We start from the raw sequence: 27,102 nt of genomic DNA on the forward strand, positions 1-27,102 counted from the left end.
TACAGAATGAACAGTGGTGATAAAATCACCATGATATAGAGGAGGAGCAACATCTACATGCTAGGCTAATAAGGTTGGCAGATGATAACTCCTGGGAATGTGGCTAGTTAGAAAATGTTTCAGTTTCTCAGGCTACCTCTTGTCTTGCTGATGGAATCATTTGATTTAGTCTCAGATCATATATTTCTATAATGCTTGATACACAAGCTACCCCAAACACTTTCTAAAATCCTTAATTTAGGCAAATATCTCACATATTAGCTAAATATTCTCACATATAGATAAATATTCAGATGATGATAAACTGACTAAATGTATTCCATGAATTCTCATATACTTAAAAAAGATTATATACATGTACTGATTTGGAACGTCATTCTGGACGTTCTGAGACAAGTCTGAATTAAAGAGTACAGTTTTCATTAACAAGTGTACCATTTCCAAATTTTCAGTGGATACATTCACAGGACCTATAAAAATAAAGGACTCAACTCTTTCAGAAAATACTCACAGATTATTGCCATCAAGGAATTAAAGTTGCCAATGTTAAAACATTCCCGAGCTACATCAATGAAATACTCAATCATCCTTGCTCGGTGCTTCTTCTTTACAGGCTGTATAGAAAGAGAAAAAAGAGGGCAATTATCCAACGTGCAGGCCTAAGAGATGTAAAATAGTAAGAAAAAATAATATAGAGGGCTAGAAGAAAGAGAAAATTCATTTTCTCACCATGCAGATTTCTGTAGCAACCAAGTAGCTGAGGCGATTAAACCATTCCACGTAAGCTTCTAAGTTTCGTGTTTTCTTCCGTTCACTGTAGCAACTCTATAGAGAAAGCAAAGTGAGCAGATGAGTTGGAGGAAAAAAGAGTATATTAGGCTCTCATTTTTGTCAGATATGGGCCTTTATTCTCAGTGTATGAATTAGGAAGGCTTTCTAGGATAAGAGAGGGGATGGGAAGAGAAAGGGAGAAAGAGAGAAAGAATGAACCACTAACATTCTTGACTCTCCTTAAAGAAATATCAAATCTCTTAGTATATTCCAGTGAAAACCCAAAGATCTAGAAACCTATTCTGCTGCATTCATGTCAGTGCCTTCCCTCCTAGGAAACTAAGTTACTCTGGGTGGGAACTGTCCTTAGAAACACAATTCAAAGAAAAAAAGAGGGGTGGGGGTCTTGGCTGCATTCTAAAACAATCTTGACTAATTTAATGAGGTGTGAAAACCAACTGCTATCCACACAGCATCGAGAAGCTGAGAATGTAGAGGACTAGAAAATTTTCTCTTAAAATTAAGTCTAGGAGAGAATTTTGGAACTTTGTGTAGCAAGAAACTAAATATCTTCCAAGGTATATAAATGGAAGTCTACATCATCCTGGTCTTTAGTAGGGTGAGTGACACATTGTTCAAAAGCAAAAAGAAGTTAAGCTCATCTTGGAGTTCAAGGCCAAGCTTGAACAGGCTAATTACACCCCTCTTTCCTTCCTTCCAAATGAAACAAACAAATTTCAAAAAAGTGCACTAGCCTCCTATTGCAAAACCTAATCTTCACTTCCTGTACGGAGCGAAACTATTCTAAGGACGGAAAACAGCTGCTGCTTCTACTCCCAAAGGGGAGCTTTCATCAGTGGGTGATGCAGTCTTTGCCTAACAATTTGAAATACTTCTGGAGGTCAATGGGGGAAAAGTTTCTTATGTGCATGTACACTGATTTTACAGTCCATGCCTAGTGTCAGTTTCTTTCCACGTGGGCTGCACTCAGGCAATAAACCTGCCATGAGGGACTCACCTTAAAACAAGAGGCAAAGCAGTAAAGACTGGTCCTCAGCACACTGGATGTGCATCCTGCCTTTATTGCCCTGCTATTGTTGAACTATGAGCAGAGCATCCTCTCATATTCTCTCTCTGACTTAATCTGCTAAAACCATTACCCTTTTATCTCCTACCTTCATCACCACAAATGCCTGTATCTACTTGCTTATTAAATTTCCCAGTAAGGAGGAAGAGAGGCTAAAAGCTGGTGATAGGGTAAGAATATCGTCAAGGTACTTGGAGACCAGGCTCAAGAAAAAAATGCAATGAATCAGATACGGCTAATGAAAGAAAACCTAAAACAAAATTGTTCCAATTTCTGTCTCTTTTACCCACTACCATAGACTAAAGAATTCCATTTCCAATTTCAGGGCTGACCTCTGGGTAGACGCATTACCTTGTCATTGTCCAAAGGGTCCTTCTGCACAAATGCCTGAACAAATTCTTCTGGGCCAATATAATTGAGCCTCTCCTGAAACAGAAACCCAGCAGGTCAACAGTATTAAAGAAAAGGAGAAGAAACGGTCTTTCCATTCTGTTTACTGACTTTTGACACTACCCTCATTTTTTAAAGTAGCTTGTAAAATGAGCCTTTAACCCTCAAAACTGTCATCATCTTCAAGGTCTGGGCAGAGGCAGTTTTCTGCTTGGGTCAATGCTACACTAGACAGTAGAAGGCTGAGCGAGCTACAGAAAAATTAATTAGAGGGGGAGCATGTGAAAGGTCCATAAGCTCTTTGCTCTTCACGCTTGCTTAGTATTTATTTTAAAGTGAGTTCCCAAAATATCAGAAATAGTCATATTCAAATGTCTAAACACAACAGGTTCCAGCTATTTCATATATTATTTCCGATTTGGATTATTCTAACCTCTCCCTTGACATCACTGCTGATGAACATACTGTCTGGTCGCCAACACAAACCAAGTGTGAGTTACAAAGGACAAGGAGGACAACAGCCTTACCAGCTCTATGTGAGTCAGCTGCTGCGCCAACGTGTAAGGGTCACTGCAGACAGTAATGATGTCCCTCTGTATGGACTGTGGCTTGGTCTTGAGAACCGTGAGCCGATCTGTTGACGTGGAGCTGATTTTTGCCAGGACTTCCTCGTACTGGCTGAGCGCGGCAAGTTTACGGATTAGACACTGTATCATCTGCTGGACATTCTTCCTATACGTCTGCCAGGAGACAAGCAAAGGATTACCTCCTCGCTCTGCCTGTGCTATCTGCACCGTTATGCAAACTCAGAGACTCTGTACTTCAATGCTTTTACCTTGATGCTAGACAACCACCTTGGTTGAGGGCAGTTAGAGGATTCAGCTTTGCTCTAACAGTTTAAAAGAGACACATGCACATAAGCTGTCTTTTCAGACTGTAAGATTTAGTTCTTTTCTCAGGCTGCTCTTCAAGTTGGGCCATGAAAACACTACAGCGACATTTTAGATGAGCTACTGAGGGAATCCAGTATAATAAGAATCACGTATAACTAATGTTCTCTGGGCTGGCACAGGAATGTATTAGCTTTCATTTGGTACGTTAAAATGCATTGATGTCAAGTCAACGCATCCTTTTCCTAATTATTTTTCTTTAGGGCCCCCCTTCTTGATTTTTCTACTTCTTTCATTCTCAATCTCATTAGTCTAAAGGTACAGACAACTACTTAACAGAAATACACCATCACTTTCCACTCAGCCCCCAACCACCTTCCTGACTTCCACATGTAACATGAGCTACATTCCGTTTTGATATGTGACTTCCATTTGGCTCATGTCTGCCTCTTCTGCATTCATGAGTCAGTGCTAATGTTCACAACCAAACTCTTCCACATGGCAGTTCTCCCTGCAATGCTACTACCAGCTGCCATCTTGTTTGTTACTACATCATGCTACAGCCACAGCACTTGAGAGAAATTGGTTTTAAAGCAATGCAGGTACTACAGATAAATATCAACCTCTTGACTTCTAAAAAATTAAGTTCAAGAAATTACTCCACACTCAATCAATACCTAAGGTACAGTTATCATGTGTAAGTTAAAGTCTTCTTTTATTCTTCCTTTTCCAGCCAAAAACTAGCAAACAAACACTTATCCCACTAGGATAATCTCTTTGGATTAATCTCCAAAATATATAAATAGTTCATCCAGCTCAATATCAAAAAAATAAACAACCCAATCAGAAAATGGGCAGAAAACCTAAATTCTCCAAAGAAGACATGTGGATGGCCAAAAGGCACATGAAAAGCTGCTCAAAATCACTAATTATTAGAGAAATGCAAATCAAAACTACAATGAGGTATCATCTCACATCGGTTAGAATGGGCATCATCAGAAAATTTACAAACAGTAAATGCTGGAGAGGGTGTGGAGAAAAGGGAACGCTCTTGCACTGTTGGTGGGAATGTAAATTGATATAGCCACTATGGAGAAGAGTATGGAGGTTCCTTGAAAAACTAAAAATAGAGTTATCATATAACCCAGCAATCCCACTCCTGGGCATATCCCCAGAGAACACCATAATTCAAAAAGACACATGCACTCCAGTGTTCATTGCAGCACTATTTACAACAGCCAGGACATGGAAGCAACCTAAATGTCCATCAACAGATGAATGGATAAAGAAGATGTGGTACATATATACGATGGAATATTGCTCAGCTGTAAAAAAGGAAACTGGAACATTTGTAAAGACATGGATGGACCTAGAGACTGTCATACAGAGGGAAGTGAGTTAGAAAGAGAAAAACAAATATCGTATATTAACACATATATGCGGAATATAGAAAAATGCTACAAATCAACCCGTTTGCAAGGCAGAAATAGAGACACAGATGTAGAAAACAAACATATGGACACCAAGTGGGGAAAGTGGGAAGGGTTGGGGGGAATGAATTGGGAGACTGGGATACCAAATTGTACACTCTAAATATATGCAGTTTATTGTCTGTTAAAAAAAAAATTAAGTTCAAGAAATTACTCCACAATCAATCAATCCCTAAGATACAGTTATCATGTGTAAGTTAGAGTCTTCTTTTATTCTTCCTTTTCCAGCCCTAAACTGGCAAACACACACTTATCCCACTAGGTAAATTGTGATGAGTGTATCAGAGAAAGGCACACAGGCTAATTCAATGCTAACATGGTCCTTAGGTTAACAGCTCCAAGGGAGGACAGTTCCAATGAATTTACAGATGAAAGCCTTATATCTGTGCTTTACTAACTAATCAGCTCCTTTTTAAAAGGTACCACATTATCATTTTCTGAAACTAATTCCCTGAAAATTAAATTAAATCTACAAGTCTAAGAATCATCTTTTTTTCACAGAGGTAATTTGGTTTACCAGAGCATATTACAAAACTTTAAATCAATACATATTTGCATACTTAAGCTGAGGAAAATTAAACACAGGAGGAAATGATCAATTCTCATATAGTCAAGGCAAAAAGGCACACACAACCTTCTTTCTTTTCTTCCTCTCTACTTGTCTGGTGTATATTCCACTGAGTTCTTTAAACTGGTCCATTAGATGACCTTTTTCCTCTCTACATTCACAAACCACCCTAAAGTCACTAATGAAATACCTAAGTGCTTAAAAAATTGAGCCTTCAAAGAACCTATCTTCCACATAGCATCAAGGTTATCAGTTTAGAAGATGCTATCTATTTGGTAACATGCTTGTCACTTAAAGAAAATGCCTTTTTCTTCGGAATCTGAAGCAGTTAAGGGCAAATTGAGGGCTATTTTAAATCCCTTGCTGGGGGTGAGGAAAACGGGTGAGGAGGGTCAAAAGGTAGAAACTTCCAGTTATAAAATAAGTAAGTCATGGAGATGTCATGTACAAGACGGCGACTAGAGTTAACAATCCTGTATTGAATATCTGAAAGTTGCTAAGAGAGTAGATCTTAAAGGTTATCACAAGAAAAATTCTGTAACTATGTAAGGTGACAGATGTTAACTAGACTTATTGTGGCGATCATTTTGCAGTATACACAAGTATTGAATCATTGTGCTGTACACCTAAAACAAATGTAACGTTATATGTCAACTGTACCTCAATAAAAATAAAGCAAAATAAATCCCTCAACCCTATTTCCCTTGCTTCTTCCACTTTCATAATCTTGAGTTACACAAGAATCCATGAACTTAAAATGGTTTCTTGGGACTTCCCTGGTGGTGCAGTGGTTAAGAATCTGCCTGCCAATGCAGGGGACACGGGTTCAACCCCTGGTCCAGGAAGATCCCACATGCCGCAGAGCAACTAAGCCTGTGTGCCACAACTACTGAGCCTGTGCTCTAGAGCCCGAGGGACACAATTATTGAGCCTGTGTGCCACAACTACCGACGGCTGCATGCCTAGAGCCTGTTCTCTGCAACAAGAGAAGCAACTGCAATGAGAAGCCCACACACCGCAACAAAGAGTAGCCTCCGCTCGCCACAACTAGAGAAAGCCTGCGCAGCAACAAAGACGCAGTGCAGCCAATAAATAAATACATAATTTTTTTAAAAAAATGGTTTCTTTGGTCTTCTGTCCTAAATGTCATAATAAATGCTCCTCGGGTGATTCTGACATGCAGCAAAGCATATCTGGTGAAAGATTCTTATTCTACACTTTAAAAAAATGCTTTTTAGGGAAAGAAGTAGTGGAATGCATAGTGGCGGATTCAGCTAGTGAGCAAAACGCAGTAAAATATGAGGAGACGTATGCAATAGGGTATTGGGGAAAAACTACTCAAATAACAAAGAACGTGTGTGCGTGCGAGAGAGAGACAGAGAGAGGAATATGTATGTGCGTGACCTCTAAAAAGTCTGCTGCTGCCATTTGATTCCTTTTGAGAAACCAAAGCTTCAAGTTGTTAAGCATTCCTTACTGAATCATGGATTGCTAAAAACATACTTACTCTTTTTTATAACTTCAAATGCCAGTGACAGTAATTACCTGGCAAATAAGGATAGAATAAAGACTAGCCCCTTAAGGAAGAGAAAATTGCATTCTACCCACTATAGTCATTTGTCATGTAATTCAATCATCAGTTTCATTCTGGATTTCTTGCAGGCAAGTCCTAATAAACCTCTTCATTTTGGGCAAATCCCTACAGGGGAAATATATTAGGACATATTATGTGGAACTGTCCTAGCAGATTCATACGAACCCAACTAAATTACATGTAGGGCACACCTGGATCATTGACTGTCAAAAAAAAAAAATCTCTAAAGTCCCAGGCAAGAAGCAACAAGTCCCAACCCAAGCACACACTCCTTCCCACGGAGGGAGATAATTTTTTCTGTGGAGGGAAATATTTTTTTTTTCCTATTCCAGTAAATGATTAGTTTGTTCACTTATTTGCTCATTCATTCATTCAAACACTCCTAAGTGCCTATTAAACGCCAGGCACTAGGCCAGGAGTTAAGGATGCTATGTGAGCAAAAGGGCCACAGCATGGAGTCTAATAAGGAAAAACAAGTCATAAGGAAAGTAATTGCTAACCACAGAGTGCTATGAAGGAAAGAGTGGTGAGGACAAGTAATGGGGGGTGACCATGGCTGGGGTGGTACGGGAAGGTCTCTCTAAGGAAAGACACTTAAGCACATGGCAGATAAGTGGCCTGACAAGCACAGAACTGAGGAAAGAAGCACCCACCACAAAATTTTAGGAATGAAAGGGACATTACTACAGGGAGGTTACCTCTATGATTCATAGGAATGAAGAAGAAGCGGAGACTTTAGGGGACTTGCCAAAGCACTCAAATCAACCAGCTGCTAAATGTGACCCCAATTCTGAACACTGGCTAGAAGTGACTAAAGGAATACGATCTCACTGGAAAACCCGACCTGGTCACAGCAGGTGACATCTCTCCACTCAAGCCCTACATGAATCAACTCCTGGGTTAGATTTGCTTATCTTCTCATCTCTTTTCACCCTCAAAACCATCTGAAGATCTCAAGGTTTATCACAGATTTGTTATTAACATAGGAGGGCTGATAAAAGCCCAGGCATAAGGCTGTTTGGTCCCCTTGCTTGGTTCCAACCAATTCTTGAGTGGCTTGATCCTGTTAAAAAGAGATCAGATCCAACCTGGCCAATACGGATAGAAGGGATCCCCCTCATGGACTCCCATGGCAAGAAGGACAAAAAGCCATCCACTTGGCATTGTATCTGAAAAAGATTTTTAAGGTGTTCCTTTTGGGAAAAAACAAGTCATCATTTCTACCTTTTAAAAAGGCAACAGAGAGAAGGGAAGTTGACTGCCATATCAACTTAAGCACCTAAATACAACTTAATTGAAATAAAGCACTGCCTGACTCAGGGCTCAGCCTTTGCACAAGAAAAAGCCCCTATGATGCCACTAATCTTTTGAGCAGCTTGTCATAAACTTTGGTCACTGAGCCAGCACTGACCCTGCCAAGCAACACAACAGCTTACCCCACTAAGAAAAGATTTACTACAAAACTGCGATGCTTAACTTTTGCCTTTGTGAGTGACAGACCTATCAATTCCTACTTTGCTAGAACCTGTTACACACAAACTAGCAAAATGATTAGAATAATCATAATTTGCAGAAGGACTCAGGGAACTACTCATTCAGCCTTGCAGAAATAACGGCAGTCTTGAGCACCCGTGCTCAATGTAATGTCACAGGGCAAATGTAAAAGGGTTAATTCCATTTTCATGATAACATAATGTGGGAAGCAAGTGCACATTTTTCAAGTGCTAATCTTCCATAATTTGCCTGATTTTTTTTTTTTTAGTTAGGGGAAACGGTATTAAAATGTATTCACCAGAAGTAGACACAATAGATAAGGTGTCTTGTTATATGATCTTAGCAGCACAGCACTGAAAGCCTGATTTCTCCAGGTAGGTTATTTGTAACGTGAAAGTGCATTTTAAGACAAATGAAAAAAGACATCACTGCCTTTGCCAAATGCTTTGTCTACCTTTATTCTAACACTGTATCTGTGCCTAAGTAATGTGTTCCCAGGAGCTCGCAAGCAACACAGAAACTACAAAGATATCCTTGCCCAACAAGCCTCAACACAGAATACCAGCCCTCCAGGCCTGCTTCAAAGAGAATAACCTTGAATTTGTCATAGCTAGTTAGCTCTTATCAAAGGCTCAAATGAGGGAACTGATATCTATGAAAGATTATCTAACAAACTTACTTTCCATCTCCACCTAAGTCTAGGTGCTAGCCTCGAATCAACTTTCGGGCACAAGACTTGGATCCTTTTTTCTTTGTCTTCTCCACTCCTAAAGGATTATCTTTGCTAATTTATGTATTAATCTCACGGCCTCAGTTTTTATCAAGGAGCATTTGTTCTAAACACTATACAGAGGAGTTTCTGTGATCTCATTCACAAAGTCCTTGCAGGAAAGTTCTTAAAATTTCATTTAATTTAATGCTTTGAAGGATGAGTATGCTTTTTCTTATCTGAAAGCAGAAATTATATAACCAACTGTATTTCCCTTTACCTGGAGCTTATGGTTATATATAGCAATCTTGTCCCACTTTACTAATTCTCAATATTAGCACATTTGTTTTCCCCTTCCATGATACAAACTGTCTTTCTGATTTATTAATACATTACTTATTACCTGCTAATATACAAATATGTTATTTTACATGTATTAGTGTTTATATCTCCTATTGTGATTTATTATCTAACTTGCTAGGTCAAACCTTTTTGGAAGGAAGAAAGTTATAAATGAAATAAAATGAAAATACACTTGCACCGTGAATCCTGTGCATGAATTGACACAAACATGCCCCCAAATTAATCACTTAAAACTCTAGATCACATCCCTTTGAAGGGGGATTGTATAATCATCCGCCTTTGACACACCAAATACATTGCGATGCTATGGAGAGGACTTGCCCAAAGGCAAAAACAGAAAAGAAGCAGTGGAGATGCTGATGCGTAATGGAGCACCACTTCCCACCAGGACTCTGCCTGGAAACTTGAGTGACTGTACGAAATTCAGGTTACCAACCTCCTCGCCACTGGCGATTCGGTGAGCCAGATCTTTTAAGTTTCGCATCATTCTTTCATCCCGAAAGTCATATGGAAATGTCTCTGTCCATTCTGTCAGGAGTTGAAGAATTTTAGGTGCAATTTTTCTTATCTGATTCTAGGGAGAAAAAGCAAATCGAATTCAGTGGTGTCTATCAAATAAATAATTGCAAACAGTGCTACTGATAAACTTCCAGTGCAAAGTCTGTGTCGTTAAAGAAGCTCTAGTCCCCCTTTCCCAAGTCAATGTCAAGTGCTACCAATTTAAGGCAGGATCGAGGGATCTTCCATGGCACTAGATTTATATTTGTTCTTTATACGATTTCAATTCCCGTTGCATAGCCATGATACCATTTACGGACCTCAGCCTGGGGAGAAGCTATGGTTACTTAAGGAAACCAATTTCACAAAATCTAAGCCATAAGGCTACCAAACTTAACAGAAAAAAATGTAAAGTTCAAAACATATCATTACCTTATCACCATTAGGATCACTTAGTCTCTGGTGCTCAACACATAAGTGACAAACTTTGGCCATTAGCTCATACGGATGCATGAATAACCGAGAACTCAGCAGGAAGGTAAATATGTACGTTCTCTGTGGCAAAAGAAAAAAAGTCATCATGGTTATACTCTCTCTGAACCTAGTATCTTTCCTATGTATTATACATCATATATCACTAAGTTCTCGTCATCCAAGTTAAAATGCTGCAGTCTCAGAAATGATGCTTACTGGTAGTAAAACAACCTAAGATGCATTTCTCCTTTACCTTCTGATGTATCTTTTCCCTTAAACCATACTAAAAATAAGAGAAATACAGGATATGTTTAGCTACTAAATTATTCAGAGTACATTTTTACATCCATCCTCTGAGAGCCAGGATACCAGGACATATAACTCAGTCTAGTAAAGAAGAATGAAATTCAGCCCAGGGAGATCCATCTAACTTAACTATACCACCTGTACAGAATCTTGTTCTGTGTCCAAATATTACGGTAACTCAATGGAAACCAAAAAAATACTCAACCCCCATCAGCTCAAGAATTCTCCAGTGGGCCCAGTGTGACACCCTGGGGCACCTGTGTGCTTGTGTCAGAACATTCAAAGACGGGCTTTCAAGTAATCGACTTACTTGCTCAAAGGCTAAGCAATTTGATAAAACACAATATCACACTATATACTCTTCTTTAACCACACTGTCTCCCAAGAAGCCAGTAATGAAGTAATGCTTATTTGTTATAACAGTTTCAGACTCCCAATAAAAAGAAAAATTCCATGGGTTTTTCTCCCCCTTAGGCGCCTTTTGTAGCTCATAAACACTTACAGGGCTGAACAAGGGACGCCTTTTACTTTTGATTGCAAGTTTTCCCTGTGTGGCGACATATCTGAGAATGCTATGCAACGAATCACACACACACAGAGATAACTCAGTAAGAAACACTATGGTGAATGAACCACAGCCGCAAGCACAAACTATCCTTTGTACACCAAGGTCGTTATTATATTTATAAAAACATTCCAATCCAGTGTCTGGATAGTTTCATGAAATCTTTATCAATAAGCAGCTGTTGCATAACAGGGGCAGCTGTAGCACAAGCCAAGGGGGGAGAAACAACACGTGCCCCAGAAACAGAAAACCTGGGTGTGACTGCTGATGCCGGGAGGGAGACCGTATGCAAATGACTCAACGGTCTGAATTTCAACTTTTTCCTCTCTAGCCTCTTGGAATTGCTATAAAGACTGAGAAAATGTAAACAAATTCCTTACATGAGAAAGGATTATCCATGCAAATGTCAGTTATCAAAGTAAACATAAACAAGCAAGCCTGTCATGTGATGTCCAATCTATAAAGATTTGCATCTTGAGTGTAACTCTTGTTCTCTTTTCTGTGAAGTTCCCCTGTATAACTTCACTTATCTTAGCATAGCGATGGTTCTGGAAACCAAAAAGGCACTAAACATTCAAGGAGCATCTAATGATGTTCTCTGGCATTGCTATTTAAGGACCAAGGTACATGCATGAGTCAAACCTTACAGGTATTTCTTTTAGATGCTCTCTGACTGCCTACAACGTGACACCAACCCTGAAAAGGAAACTGATACTCAGACATATCATATTCAGGCTTAATCTGATCTCAAAGCATTCAATAATCAATATGCAATTTCTTATTAGAAAAATTCTTAGCAGCCCAGATATAATTCAACAGTATCTAGGGTCCCTGTCTACTCTTCTGTAATTTTTGCTGGACACCAAGGGTGTGTTTCAGGGGCACATGGATACCTACATCCGGATAGTAATCTACATTAGGTACTAAGTGCTGGATGAGTGCTTCCAGAGATCCAGAGAGGAGGTTGTTGTCATGGTAATACAACCCTCCACAGCTGTCCTCTGCAGACTGATAGAGGTTTCGGTTGTAACCACTGCTGTCAAACATTGCTGAAAAGGGAGGAGTCTGAGGCATGCTTTCCTAAAATGAATAAAAAAGGAAAAAACAGTGTTAGTAATATGCAAAAGAAAAGTAAACTTTAATAGGGTATTAGGCTTTCATAGTCATGAAGAAGCAGGCAATTTTTAAAATAGGTTAGGTTCTGATACAATCTCAGAACCCATCAAGAAGCAAATTGCCCTTTGAATAACACAGGTATGCATATCTTTGAGTACCAATCTCATCCAATAAAATACCATAAAACACTTGGATCAAAGGCGCCAATCTGTACCTAAATTCAAGTCTCTGGCTGCTGTGTTTAGATATCACTCTTTCACATTTAGTTAAGAAGTCAGGGAGGGGAACTGAGCTTTAAATTGCTTTATCCCCCTGAGTCAAGTACTATCCTAAGGTGGAAATGTGTAGGCCTTCAAAGTTGGCTGGGAAGAATTACATAACACTTAAGAAATACCAGACTAGCACTGGGCATATGAGGAGATAACCAAAACAGAAGTTGAAAAAATGAAATTGTGAAAGATGCCTAGAATTAAAGTTGGGGTGGGTAGGGGTGTGTGTGTGTGTGTGTGTGTGTATTTATAGATGAACACATATATCAAGAGATTTCATGCTGACTCCCCAGCTTTACTGGAAGATGAGATGCTATTGACTTTCACCCCTTTGTGTCAAATTCTTTTGGGGTGGAGAGCTCTATAAAGCCTCAGTTCTCAGTAAACACACGGGCTAAGAAAGCACCTGATTTGGGGAACAAGAAGCACTGTCTCCTCCATCTGTGTGCTTTGCAACTCACAAAGCCCTTGTCAGAGGGTGCTCGGTAGAGGCCAGAGGCTATTAAGTTATTACTTGGATTCCTAGGGACAGGACTCCCAGCCCTGAGAACCGACTCCGGTTTCTGGCAGCACGTCTGGACAATGCAGGCATTCAGGAGCTGCAGAGAGTGAGGGCTTCAGAGGCAAACAATGAGGGCAAGCCAAACTCCAGGGCTCGGACTGACAGGGACAGGGTGTGTGGAGGCTGCAGGAGAACACAACCTGGGCTAATCCTTCTTTTCAAGATGCTGAAAGATAGCTGCATCCGAATGGGGGAGGGGTGTGGGGCCTGTCTGAGAAAGCACATCCGTCACTCTGAGCGCATCTGTTCCAGTTCTCGCCAGTGGGGGCCACAGCATCACAATGTGTACGCGTGCCTGGGCAGGGGCGGCCGGGGGTGGGGCGTTGGGGATAAAACATTCATTATAAGGCCAACTTGGCAGGTGAAAATGGCATTTAGGGCAAGAAGCATCAAGAAAGAGAAATGGAAGAAAAAAAAAAGCTTCAGTATTTGTGCTCTGTCCCATCCACAAACCAGTGCTGAGGGAGAACATAAAAGGATCTGTGACAAAACAGCACAGAGAAAGACAAACATCACAGGATATCACTTACGTGTGGAATCTTAAAAAAATGATACAAATGAACTTATTACAAAACAGAAACAGACTCATAAACAGAAAGAACAAAGTTTGGGGTTTACCAACAGAGAAAGCAGCAGTGGGGGCCAGGGGGATAAATTTGGAATTTGGGATTAACAGATACACACTACTATATATAAAATAGATAGGCAACAAGGACCTATTGCGTAGCACAAGGAACTATACTCAATATCTTGTAATAACCTACAACGGAAAAGAATCTGAAAAAACAGATATAATACATATGTATAGCTGAATCATTTTGCTGTACACCTGAAACTAACACAACATTCTAAATCAACTATATTTAAAAAAAAGGAGTCACAAATGGGAAGAAAGTGAGCACTGAGAATCACTCTGTCTGGGGAGACTTGTCACTACCAGAGTCATCCCTGCCGTCCCTCTCGCTTGGGCAGGACGTGGTTATAATGGCCAAAGCATCAGGAACTATGGGATGTAAATGTTGACACAAATGCTCCCCACTTGGTAAGATCTCACACATAGGAATCGTGGTTAAATAAATAACTCAATGTTAACATTTTATAAGGCAATGGACAAAGTATGTTTCTGTCCTCCTCAAACTGCCAGTTTTCTACAAGAGTATGTTGCACGTGCAATATCATCTTTGCAGAGGGATTGCCCCTGGTGGGAAGAAAAACTAGAGCCTGTCTACCCTTTCCCTAAGAAACTCAAAAAGTCCTTAAACTGGGACTCTGGGACCTGAGATGAGAAACACCTAACAGTTGCTTCTTACACCCTGGAAGGAACCTTCCCTCTAGATGTGGTTACCCGCATCTGGCTTAAAAAAAGTTTTAGATGATTAAAACCACACAGTATCCTTGGTATCCAGGACGAGAAGTGGAACTCACTCTAACATGCCCTTAAAGTTTTGTTTTATTTTTTTGGTTTGGTTTTCTGCCAAGAACCATGAATTTTTCTTGATTTCTCTACTTATTCATTGCTACTGAAACCATCCTAATAAAATGCTTTCGGGAGAAGGTTGGCCAGGATTTGGGAATTTCAGAAAAATCAGAAAATGTTAAAAGTTCAAAAGGACCACAGAAATCAACTGGTCCAAGATGGAAAATAGATTTCATTTCACTTTCTAACTGCAATCAATCAATCTGAAGTGGTTGCCCACAGGCCCGATGAAGAGTGAGAACTTGGAGGCTGTAACTGAGCGGGGAATGTGTGTTAAGGGATGAGCAATGACTGCAAAATGGTCACAAAAGAAGCTAAGGCCCAAGCGCCGTGACAATCAGGTCCAATTTCCTCTGTCCATCAGTGTGCAAAAAACTGAGACTCTGGGCAGTGAGCTGAAGTGACCAGGCCAGGACCACACAGCCACATGGCTACAGCACCATGTGACCCCATGGAACTCCCCTGAATCTTGTACCCCTGCTGTCTTTGGTTGATTTACAGGAAGCACTGACCCACAAAATAATCACAAGTCACTCAGAGTTCCCGTTCAAAGAATCAGCACCAAAAGGCACCAAATATTTGTACTTATAATTATTTACTCCCATAAAGTGGACAAGGACTCAGATCTGGACAGTGACCCAGACTTAATGAAGCCCTAAGCTTAAGAGTTGTAAAAACTTTGGAAAGTCACTTACTTGGCCCCCTACCCCCAGGTATGTTTTTCATCCTGAAAACTATTTCCAATTTTGCTCACTCCTTCCTAAATCCTAGATGATAACAAAACTACCAATTTTCTTTATAGCAAAGTTAGAGCATTTTTAGAGCAATGGCCAAAGGTGTTTGTATGGTTCCTTGGAAATGTGTCACAGGATTTTTTTGAGGAGGTACAAAATATCAACAACAATAAAAAAACCCTCCAACCAGGCACCAAAAAAAAAAAAAAATACTACAAATAGCAATGGACACCAAACTGAGATAAGTTAATTGGGGTTATAGTTATTATACTTAAAAATCAAATTTAAGAAGAGAATCTATCATAGGTTGTTTTCTGCCTTCTAATTAGCCCAAAGTTCTGTTGCCGATCAGCTGACTGATTTGACCACAAACCAGAGTGGGGTTGAGCTTGCATTCGGCAACAACCAACGGCTGAGATCGAAGTCGCTCCAAGAGACCCAGCCCCTTACTTACGCACAACGGTCCTGTTTTCCCAGCTTGCCATATACTTTCAACTCCTTAGGCCCTCCCCCCTTCCTAAGTGTGCATCCTTCTACCACGGGATCCTGCGTGCTGGAAAAGCTCTTCACAGTTCTTTGCTTCTCTGCTTCCGGTTCAATACCGCTCTCCTGAGAAATGCCTAGATGCATGGTGTCCAAGGCTCTGAGAATGCCAGCAGCTCCAGTTTGTGTAAGGTTCACTGCCTGCAAATGCCTTTTTGGATACTACATCCACCCTGTTTGGCAGGGATTCTCACTCTGTTTTGACTGCATAAGCAGAGGTTCAGAAAAACTTCATAACTCATCGGGGGTTACACGTCGGATAAGGAACAAACAGGCAGGGTTTTCAAACCTAGGTCTTCAGATTCCAGGCTCAAAATGTATTACACTATGTCATGTTATACTGCAAATGGTCTTCTTTGAACTTTTAATGTTTAACCATAAAACGAAAAGCCTGTCATTGTGTCCCAAACTGTAGGCTATCAGAATAATTTATGTATTTTACATGCTCTACATAAATCCTTGCCCCAAAGATGTATGAATGCCATTAATTACTCTTGTTAAAAAGCAACACTGTCAACAAAAGCATCTGAGCTACTGACCTTTGCAATCAAAGCACAGTCCTATCTAGACAGAGATTTCAGAGATTCTAATATACCTTTCTTCATATTTTAGTTTCTTTGAAATTGGGATGCATATAAATAGTTGAGTGATAAGAAAACCCGTTTTTCAGGTTTTTTTTTAGCAATATATAAAATATAAAAGTATCTTACAATGGATGACATCTTAGATTCAAGGAAATACAGTAATATTTGCTTTGTGTACTTTACAGATTTCCAGTAAAAAAAAAAAAAAAAACAAACCTAATGAGACAAATGACCAAAAGAAAGGTCATAGATCACAGTATTTGTAACTAATTTCTGGACAAGCTCTAGCAAGTGGCTAGTCTACCGTTTTCCAGAAAGAACAACTGCCTTGTGTAATAGATGCATTTGATAAACAAGGGGAAAGGTCAGCGGAATGGCACAGAAAGTACTGTTTGTGAAGTGCATTTTTAAACACCTAAGAAGATAAACAGATTTTTTTCCTCTCAAGTACCTTTCTTCTTTTTACCCACATCAAGAACCACTGTTTGTTCAGCATTACTCAAATTTGACACCCAAGATTTCAGTTCTACCTGCTTCAGTTCTGGAATTAAAAAGTGAAGTTCAGAATACGAAATATCACCTTGGTTCTTGTTTAAGAAAACAAATTCATAGAATATCCAAGTACCGGAGAGGACAACCCAGAGAAGCATTTGGCCCCAGGTGCTCCTAACTCCAGGAACCATTTGCTAAAGCTTCCCCGAAGGAGGAAGCGCTCAGTGTAAGGCAGTTCCTACCCCACAGCTTCCGTTATTTTCTTTGATCTCAGCAAAGCTCTGACTTCTCCTATCCGCAGCAAACCTTCTCTTTACAGCTCTCACAATTACTATTTTCTGTCGGTTGACATCTGTAAACTCTCAATTTTCTCTAACCTTTCCAACATAATTTCAACACCAACTTCTCCACTGTCTGCCATCCTTCTTTAGTACAAATTTTGCCCACCCAATCAATGTACCTGCTATGGGGACCTGCTAACCAAAACTCTGGTTTAGGAAAAACTGACTTTTTTCCCCAAAATTAGAATATGTGACAGCATTAAGTACTGGCCTTCATTTGCTGTTAAGTCAAACTTCAAAGTAGCTAATTCCTTTGGAAAAAGTGAGATTTATATGAGAGGCCTGAAAAAGCTGACTCTATTCAAATCACTACCAATAAGATAAGACAGAGGACAGGTTAATCTCACAAGCAAACCTTGCAAAGTTTCATTTGTAAACCAGTTGCTGGAAACTCAGAATATATTCTTTTGGTCAGCAGCTCTTAACTTTTTAGGGAGATGACAAATTTCTCCACACACGGTCCCCAGAGAAATGGACCAACAAACCTGTATATACTTTCAGGGAGTTCAGACCCCAGATTCGGAAGCACATGTGCTGGCCTGTACAGAACCTGAATCGTATTTATCTACTTCCTCAAAGAAGGAGAACATGGTGGTTCTGAAGGGAACCTTGGTCTAACACATTCAAGACTGGCTCCTTAGCAATCAAGGATTATGTGCAAATATTTTCTAGTAGTACTGATCCAATGGCATTAAAGAGAACGAAAAGGACACTTCCTTTGGTTTTGGGCAGAGAGATTTAAATAGGCTGCCCCCCGCCCCCTCCCTGCCACAACTGAGCCAGCACTTGGGAATGAGGGGGAGGCAATGAGACAATGGGAAACAAATTTTGGTTTTTAAAACAATGACCCAGGCTGAAAGAAAGCTCTGAGCTGCCAAAATTAGCATACAGATTATAGGTTCTTCTGGAACACTTCCCAAGGGGAAGTAAAAGATATCCAACCCAGGTATACAAGATGAATGTTCTTTCTTGAAATTAATTTGGGAAGCTGAAAAGTTGGTTGACAGACAAGATATCTTATGGGGGCAGCTAATTCAGTCACAAAGATATATCATGTTCTTCCAAGGACCCTGCAAAAGTTCAGCATGACATTGATCCAGCGGCAAGGAAGCAAGCTCTGGGTGATTTAAGGGATGAATGGATTTGAAAGGCATGCCTAATGGTTTCAAACCAACTAAAGCACCAGATGAAAAGCTGCCTTTTTCGAAACAGCAGACTGTGTTTGAATTAGCAACTGCTTTTGCACAAGATTATTTACGAGGAGGCAGGTGCATCGGGCTAAGGTGGTTTCAGGTGACAATTCAAATTGGAAAAGAGGGCCAGGAAAAGATGTGTGTGGGAACTAAATCAAAAGCCATCCTTCAACATCTGCTTTAGGTGTTTGGTAAATCTCTACCAGGATGTCAAGTCAGCACTTCCTTTACACTCAGGAGAATTAGATAGCAAAGGTAGGAGTCCAAGAAAAAAAGGTTTATTTCAACCCTATTTCATCATAGAGCATGCCTCAGTGAAATATTTACTAAATCCAGGGCCTTTATACTGATCACTCGCCTTTTGCTTCTGTTCAAATGCTGGGCACATGTCCCAACTAGGTAGAGGAAGGCCTCCCTATCACAGTTGAACTTTGAAAGCATGTTTGTTTAGTGAGGAGAGGCTTAATTTAAGATCCGGGAATGACTGGTTCCCAAATTCCCATCTAGATTCCAAAGGAACTTTGCACTTTGGTGAGACGCAGCCTCTTCCTTTCTTTACTTGAGGCTCCAGAGATCGGGATGAGAAAGAGTTCACATATTTCAACTTTACTCCAACTGGGAGCTCAAGTACTTTTAGCCTCCTTTTGGCACTGCTGGATCTCAGAATACAAGGGCTGACTGTATGCTCAGAAAGTGTTTCTCTAACTATGGATTTGAGTTGGGGGAAAGTAAAAGTCAAGTTTCCCACACTATCTAAAGCATACTTATTTTCAGCTTGAAAACATCTCAAAGATTATCTTCTCATTTCTTTCTAGCAGCATCTCTGGACAGTAGAAATGCTACCCCTCTGCTAACCTCCTTGAAAAAGGAGGTATTGTGTTGAGATTACAAACAATACAGAGTAGACAACTCAGAATCGACTCACTTCTTTGGCATGTGAACAAAAAGTAAGTAACTCCCAGATAAGTACATTCTTTGGAACTGAGCCCCAAATTCTTAGTAGATTTCACAATCAAGGGGAAATAATCAGTATTTTTGAGGAAAGAAGGTCCTATTTCTCTCTACAACAATGAAATGGTGGTATTTCCTGATTTGTTATAGGTTTCCATATTAAAAAAATATGCTTTTTGCTTGATTTGTCCTAAGTGCTACTTAAATTTTTCTTCACTAATTCCTAATGAGTGAAGGGGATTCTGACTCAAATAATTACTATCTTTGGTTCCCCTGGAAAAAAACAAAGCTAAAATTTGTCATCTTTTGTCTTGGGAATATCTTGTCAGCAGTTAATTATGACACAAAACAATTCAGTACATGGCAACTAGAAATGGGCCTGGAGAATCATTAAACCTTTTCTATGAGATCAATCTTTACTATTTTTTTTCGTAAGAACTGATCAACAGCACATGTTGACATTTTTCCTTCAGTGTTTTTAACCATCTACAATTGCCATGCAGTTCCTGATCTTAACAGCAGATGGCTCCACGTGCCTTGTCTTTGAAAGGGTTGGTGCTTTCTACCAGTAACAGTAGGTGCTGGTTTAGAAAAGTAAAAGGATAATGTTCTGGGGGAGATTTTTGAGAAACTGGTGTTTGTGAGTGTGCATATTATTGAACTTTGGAAAGCAGCATTGCTTATGATACACAGCTGAAAACATATAAAGCCAGTCGGTCTTATTTCCTTATGTCTTGGGTGCTTGTCTATGATGAGAATTAATTGTCATTTTCCCAGAGGAATAAAAGTGACCTGGATAATCAAAATCATTACTTAATTAAGTGCTCTCAAAAAGAACTTTCTGGAATATTGGAAATGTTCCCCTTCTGTCCAATACAGTAGCCACCCACATGTAGCTAATGAGCACTTAAATGTGGCTAGTGCAATTTTTGTTTGTTTGTTTAATTAAATCTTAAGTTCATATATCCCCATGTGTCTATTTACTGAACAGCACTGGCTATCATATTGAACAGCACAGATATAAGTAGCTGAATCATCATTTATACACGATAGATCTCAAGCCAAATTACAGAATATCAAATGGGGAGCATCCTTTACTAAACGGGTTTATGTTTCTAAACCCAATTCACCTCAGCAGGAAAATGACCTGCTATTTAGTGCGGACATTTAGTAAACAAGTAAAATTTTCTATTTACATTTTATTATGGAACATGGTTACTGGGATAACTTTATCTTTTTGGCTGCAAGTTCTTGAAAAATTACCCTTATCCCCCCGCCCCCCTCCATTCTTCCCTTTGAGATAAACAGAAGGATACTAGTGGTCTATAAAGTGCTTTTCTTTCTTATAAGACTAATGTGTACTTTCCTGGTGTTAAACTAATTTTTCATACCAGGACTTCCTAATAAAATCTGAATCAACTGAATGACTTCCAGATATAAATGTACCTTGAAATGAAATAATAAATATACAAACCTAAGGAAAAAAATGATTGGTCAAAAGACTGGTTTTAAAATAACAAAAGAGTAACACTGACTTAAAAGGCCAAAAAAAATTTCCTGACTCAACCTTCTTAAAAATTGTGTTTTAAAATACTCTTGAAGGAGAAAAACAAAAGCAAAAATACAGTTCAAGCGAGTAACAAATCTCTACATAATTTTCACCAATAAAAAGAAATGTCACTCTCCTCTCTTCATTTCCACGCACACAGAAAGTAGCTGAACATCTAACTGCAGACCATTCTTCAGCCTTCACTCTTCTACAGCTAATAAAGGGTGCAAATGAACAAAGTGATAGTACAGCAAAATAACTCAGTTAACGCAGAGCTAAAAGAGACTCATAAATCATCTAGCTCAACACCTCATCAATTTTACAGATATTGCAGGCATAGGGGGAGAGTAAGTGACTTGTTAGGGCTCCACATTGATTAGAACCCTAGTCTCTATTCCCAAGGCAGAAATCTGCCCACAGCACTAGGCTACATCTGTCATTCTAGGATAACCAAGGGTTGCACAAATCTAATTTTTATAGATTTAACTGGAAAACCAAAAGGGACAACTGAAGGGGAGGTAACATAACACCTGAATTCAACCACTGAAGACAAAAATCCCATCAATCTTAAGCAGTATTTTCAGCAGTACAATTTGTCTCTTTAAGACCTCACAAAATGTTATAACCGCTTTTCCATTTATTATTTGTGGCATCAAAATCAAGATTCTAAGTCTCTGCTTCAGGGATTCCAGATTCTTCTCCCAAGGAAGGGAGGATACCCTAATTTCCTCATCTCCTGTCCAGGCAGATACTCTCTTTGGGGTCATCCAAATGCTCCTCCAAAGTCCAACTTCTCCAGGTCACCTCTGGAGACTGATAAAGTTGATCCCATCACTTCTTGTGCCATATTAGATACCTTACCAACATAAAGGGTCACCTAGCTTTGTCCCTTCAATTTTCTTACCATTTCTTTTTTTCCTAGATAGGTGTTATTCAATAGATTTGTTTTTTTCTTTTTTGGTCTATTGATGTCTATTAGCCAGTAGTTAATTTTAGACTGTAAGAATGTAAAGTTAGTAATAATATAAGAAATGTGAATTATTATGATAAATAATAAATATTTGAAATATTTAATAATATATGCTTAAGAATAAATGAAATTTAAAAAAACAATAAATGGTTCATGGCGATTTTCTATTCCAAAAGACAATATGATCTCAGGTATTAGATTAAATGTCTAGTGGAGCATATAAAATGGAGCAAGACTGAAAATGCACCAAGGGAGAAATAAATTCTAAGAATTTAACACTCCATTAGACCACTGAAAAGTATTATACTTAGTAGCCAGAAATGTTGCCATCTCTAGGAAAACAAAGGATTGACCAACATGTCCTGGAAGAATGCCAACAAGACACTTGCTAACTAGTAGCTGATCTTCCCCACTTCGCCAGAAAAGCTGTTTGAAAGGCATAATAGAGCATGACTTGTGAACCCTGATTCTGTCAAAAGGGCCCTAGGTCCTCCTTTTTAATCTGTTATGAAAATCTCGACAGCCAAGAATTTTTATTTCCTTTTAGAATTAATTCTCCATTCTCACCTGACTAGTTGTTTTCCTTCCAAATCTCCAATTAGGCATATACTCTGGTTAACTGTAACCTCCTTGTTTCTTAGCATAGGCTTATCACCATGGTCTATGTTTTAAATTAAGACACAGCCATCACATGCCAAGCTCTAGCTACTGTTTTGGGGAGGAAAGAAAAATTATTCACCCCATCTGAGTCTGACTGTACCAGACATTATTCAAGAGTGCAAAACCCTGATCCCTGAACTCTTCCCCTTTATGCACCCAGTTCAGGGACCCTCCCTCGGCCATTAGAGATCATTCAGGGCTAAATATAGATCTACACACACCAGCAGTCCCTGACCATCGTCACATGATGCTGCTGACGAAGGACTCCTTGGAGACGCCTTCGGCCCAAACACATACACAAATGTCTGTGCATATCCATCCATATGCACTATAGCCATCGAATTCGGCGGCGAAGACGGACACATCTACGCTCGGAAGAGAAAGTCGCTCCCTCGAGACCTCCTCCTGCTATTCACTGCACTTGCGCCATCCTCTGCACTGCCAGAGGACCTAGCTTCTTTGCTCTCGCCTGAGCTGCGCCGATCAGGTTGGGGAATCAGTACTCCAGCGGCACCCAGACAGACAGACACGCGTACACTCCAGCCCCCCTGTTCTGCCCTTTTCTGTTATACAGCATGGAAGTTGTGCCCACGGTTCCCCTAGAGAGAGGAGCCTCCCTCCCGCCAGCAGCCCGCGAGGCTCCCAGGTACCCACAGTTCACGTTACTAACTCCCGGCCAGGTGACCCGAGACGACTCACCTGAGCTCAGGCAAGAGCAAGGCGACACGTTGTGTCCCAAGTTACCTGCTGAACGGAGGAATGAAAGAACATCACCTCGTCAGTGGCGAGCACATGACTTCTGTTTCCTAGTCTCTTCCTAAGAGTCAGACCTTAGATTACAAGGCTCCGTCACCAAAAATAAACAGCACCCCCACCCACCCACCCACACACTCCCGAAAGCTAGCCAAGAAGTAGAAGGAAACCACCTAGCTATGCACAAGAAGGGAAAAAAGGATGAAAGCGACCAGAACTCAAGACAAATCTTCCAAAACTGTACCAACGTCTCGAGACAGAAGGCCTGGCTGCGGGATCGGGGCGAGAGGAGCGAGGCAAAACCCAAGCCTGTCCCCGCCCGGGCCGCAGCGGCTGGGCCCCGCACCTGTGGGCACCGTGTCCGCTCCCGGGGCGGCCCCACACGCCCTGGGCGGCCCGGCAGGAGGACTCCCCACTTGCCCCGCTTTTGCAGGACGCTCTGCAGCAGCGAGCGCTCGCTGGCCGGGCTCTCCCTCCGCCTCCAGGGGCACCGGCAGCCGGGGCGCAGTCAGAGAGCCGGGCTGCTCGGCGCGCAGCTCCCGGGCCGTCGGGTCGCGCGTTCCCGCTGCCGGACTCCGCTTTCTCCCGGGAGGACTGCTGACGGGGGCACAACCCACCTGCAGATGGACTCCGGGTCCTCGGCGTCCCCGCTGTTTTCGACCTGCCCACCAAAACTCAACCACAGGACAGGGAGCAAAAGCGCGCGCGAAGGAGAGAAAAAATTTCGCCCAACCAGTTGGGTGCCTTGTTTATACTGAAACCTCGGCCGCCGCGGCCGCGCACACCCCCTTCGCCTCGAGCGCCCGCCCCCGCCGCCGGCCCCGCCCCGCGCCGGCCCCCGCGGACCAATCACGGCGCAGCTCGCCGCCCGCTCCGTCCCCGCCCCCGGCGCCCGGCACCGGCCCACGCGTCCCGGGGCGCCCGGGACTCCAGCTGCGCGGTTGCCGGGTACCCTCCCACGCCGCGCAGCCCCGCGCAGCCGTGTTGACCCGCAAGGGGTGGGCTCGCTCGGAGCGCGTGCGTTTCCTCCTGAGTGCACCTGCCGGGGCTGTTTGTGCGGTCCTGTGTATGCCTGTGTGTGTTCATTCACCTGCGTGCTACCTGTGAATACCCGCCCGACTTGTTATACAGTATCTACCAACATAATTATGAGATAGAGGTCACTGTGCGTGTAACTTTCAGAAGGGAGCTGAGAGAAACCACAAGAACATTCGCTCAGCAAATATTTACGGAAAGCCTGAGTGGTAGGCGTTGTGCCAAACGCTGGGGGCACACTCCAGGCTGGACCCTGCCATTATGAAGCGTACAGTTTAGTGGAGGACAAACGTTAAGCAAATGGTCACCCGAACAAAACGTAAAAGTGCGGCTGTTACAGGTTCCACAAAGAAAGGAAAACTGTGCTGTGAAATATGATTCTGGAGGCAAAGAGGGGAGGTCTGACCTCCGGAAAGGCTGTGCTGTCATGGTAACCGCGCACTCTATCATTGGATACTTGATAACACTTTTAGAAAAAAGGTAAAACCCCTTTTTTTTCTAATAAAAATTTGTAGGGATAAAAAGAGGCTGGAGGGAAGAAACGATGAAAACAAATAAGGGAAGGAAGAGACATAAGGAAAGAACAAAATCTTAAATCATCGGGAGACTCTCTTGCCTGTTATGTGACCTTGGGTAAGTAAAGGTAGCTTTTCTGAGCTTCGCTTTTCCCAGGTGTAAAACAACGCTATTCATACCTGTCCTGTAGGACTATAATTAGGATTACTGAGATAGAGGAACTCTTTTTGTTCCTGCTGCATCTTCCCTCTCTCCCTCCTCCTTCCTGGGATGGAAACAGTCATCTTGAAGTTCACCTTGCCTATTCTTAGACGATTCCTCCCCTTATTTTATTCATCTGTGCCTCCTCTCACTTCTCTTTGCCTGATTATACTCCCTCCTTCTCTTCTGTAAACGGGGCTCCCATGACTCAGTCACCCACTCTCACGTATCTGAGCTCCTCTGCAGTTTGAAGAAGGAACCATAAGACCACGACAGCTTGGTGGGTCCAGCTATTTAGAGTAAAGCACCAAGGCTTGGGTGGCCCAGCCCAGCTATTGTGGTTGTGCTGATTGGCTAGTCTTTCAAGCTCAGTTTTCCACCCTGGTTCTGCAACAAACAAGCCATATGAGGTTGGGCAAGTCATTTACAATCTTGAGGTTCCTGGTCCTGTAGCAATAAATTAAGAGGTGGACTAAATCATGATTTCTTAATGGAAATACTTGACATATCCTTTGTAACCTCCGGATACACACACCAGCCTGGAAGATTTTGCCGGGTTTTACATTCTGAAGTTTTTTTCCCACCAAAACAAAAGATGTTTATTTTAATTTCTCAAAAATATAAAATGGATACTATGATACTATTGATTCAATGCTTTAGCAAACCACATTCCTGCTCCCCATTCTGGCCAGTCCTCCAGGCGCCCTTCTAGCTCCCTATGTGAGAGGTAATAAACAAGGAGACAGCTCCAGAGTGAGGTGGCTCAAACCCTAATCGTGTCTCTATCGCTTAGCCAACGATCAAACGTTAGAAAAGATGAGGACAGATTCTGGGCCCCAGTTTACTCATCTGAAAAATAGCAATCACGGTTTATAAAAGCAAATACTTTCTTTTAAAGCATTTTTTAGCAGTAAAGTATTTTATTTTTTTATTAATTTTATTTTTCTTTTTTTATTTGGGTATAGTTGTTTTACAATGTGTTAATTTCTACTGTACAGCAAAGTGGAGTTCCCTGTGCTATACAGCAGGTTCTCATTATTCATCTGTTTTATACATATTAGTGTATATATGTCAATCCGTCTCCCAATTCATCCCACCCCTTCCCTTCTGCCCTTGGTGTCCATCCGTTTGTTCTCTACATCTGTGTCTCTATTTCTGCCTTTAAAAGCAAATTCTTCACAGAAGAAGATTAAAAGAGATAATACAGAAAATGAGTTTGGAACCGTGTCCCTCAGAGAAGCCTTCCCTGACCTCTCTATTTAAAACTGCAATGACCCCCCACTCCATCCCGTCCTTCCGTGTTTTGTTGTTTCCTCCATAGGCCTTACCTCCATTTAACATACTGTCTAGTTTACTTATCAGTGCCTCCGTCCCTTCGCTAGAATATAAGCTCCAGGAGAGTCTGGTTTGTTGCTGTTATTGTAGTTGTTGTCCTTCTGCTGTATTTCCAATGTCCAGAACAGTCTCACACATAATAAACTTTTAATAAATACATGTTGGTTGAATTCATTCATTAATTAATACCTAGCACTCAGTAAATAATAGCTGTTATGAGTATGTATTAATTATTCTCTATCATGAAAAGATATTCTGTCCATTCTTTACTTGTCATAGTTTCTTTCTGGTCTTTTGATTCCATTGGCTCAACTCTTGTCTCTGTAAATGTTGGTAAGCTCAGTAATACTGGTCAAACTGATACAAATAAACCCCTTCTGAGTAAGACCTCAGTGGCGTAATAAAAATAGCCACTTGTATTGAGCTTCTGCTATGTGGACAGCTTTGTGCTGAACATTATTTCTCTTTTCCCTTCCTCTTGGACCTGAGGTTCACAAAATTAGAACAGTCGTCACTACTGATCCATGTCCAACATTCTTCCTTTTATTTCACTATCTTTTATTTCCCATCTAAGATCCCACTTTTCACCATCCCAAAGGCACTTACTCCTTCACACTGTATT

The 27,102-nt window shown here is 41.0% G+C and overlaps 1 protein-coding gene across 1 annotated transcript in view; it reads right to left on the reverse strand.

Moving 5' to 3' along the window:
* Positions 1-24,149, reverse strand: part of RASGEF1B (RasGEF domain family member 1B) — a 35,924-nt gene extending 11,775 nt beyond the window's left edge. Inside the window, exons 1-8 of the mRNA XM_057727557.1 lie at positions 24,011-24,149; positions 12,097-12,279; positions 10,287-10,409; positions 9,793-9,930; positions 2,776-2,988; positions 2,210-2,284; positions 730-825; positions 512-614 (exon numbers count right to left, since the gene is read on the reverse strand). Coding sequence (XP_057583540.1) covers positions 512-614; positions 730-825; positions 2,210-2,284; positions 2,776-2,988; positions 9,793-9,930; positions 10,287-10,409; positions 12,097-12,273 — 925 coding nt within the window. The 5' untranslated portion in view covers positions 12,274-12,279; positions 24,011-24,149. The remainder of the gene's footprint in view (positions 1-511; positions 615-729; positions 826-2,209; positions 2,285-2,775; positions 2,989-9,792; positions 9,931-10,286; positions 10,410-12,096; positions 12,280-24,010) is intronic.
* Between the last annotated feature and the right edge of the window lie 2,953 nt (positions 24,150-27,102).

The sequence above is a fragment of the Hippopotamus amphibius genome, chromosome 3 (assembly GCF_030028045.1).
Source record: "Hippopotamus amphibius kiboko isolate mHipAmp2 chromosome 3, mHipAmp2.hap2, whole genome shotgun sequence".
In the NCBI taxonomy this organism is placed as follows: domain Eukaryota; kingdom Metazoa; phylum Chordata; class Mammalia; order Artiodactyla; family Hippopotamidae; genus Hippopotamus; species Hippopotamus amphibius.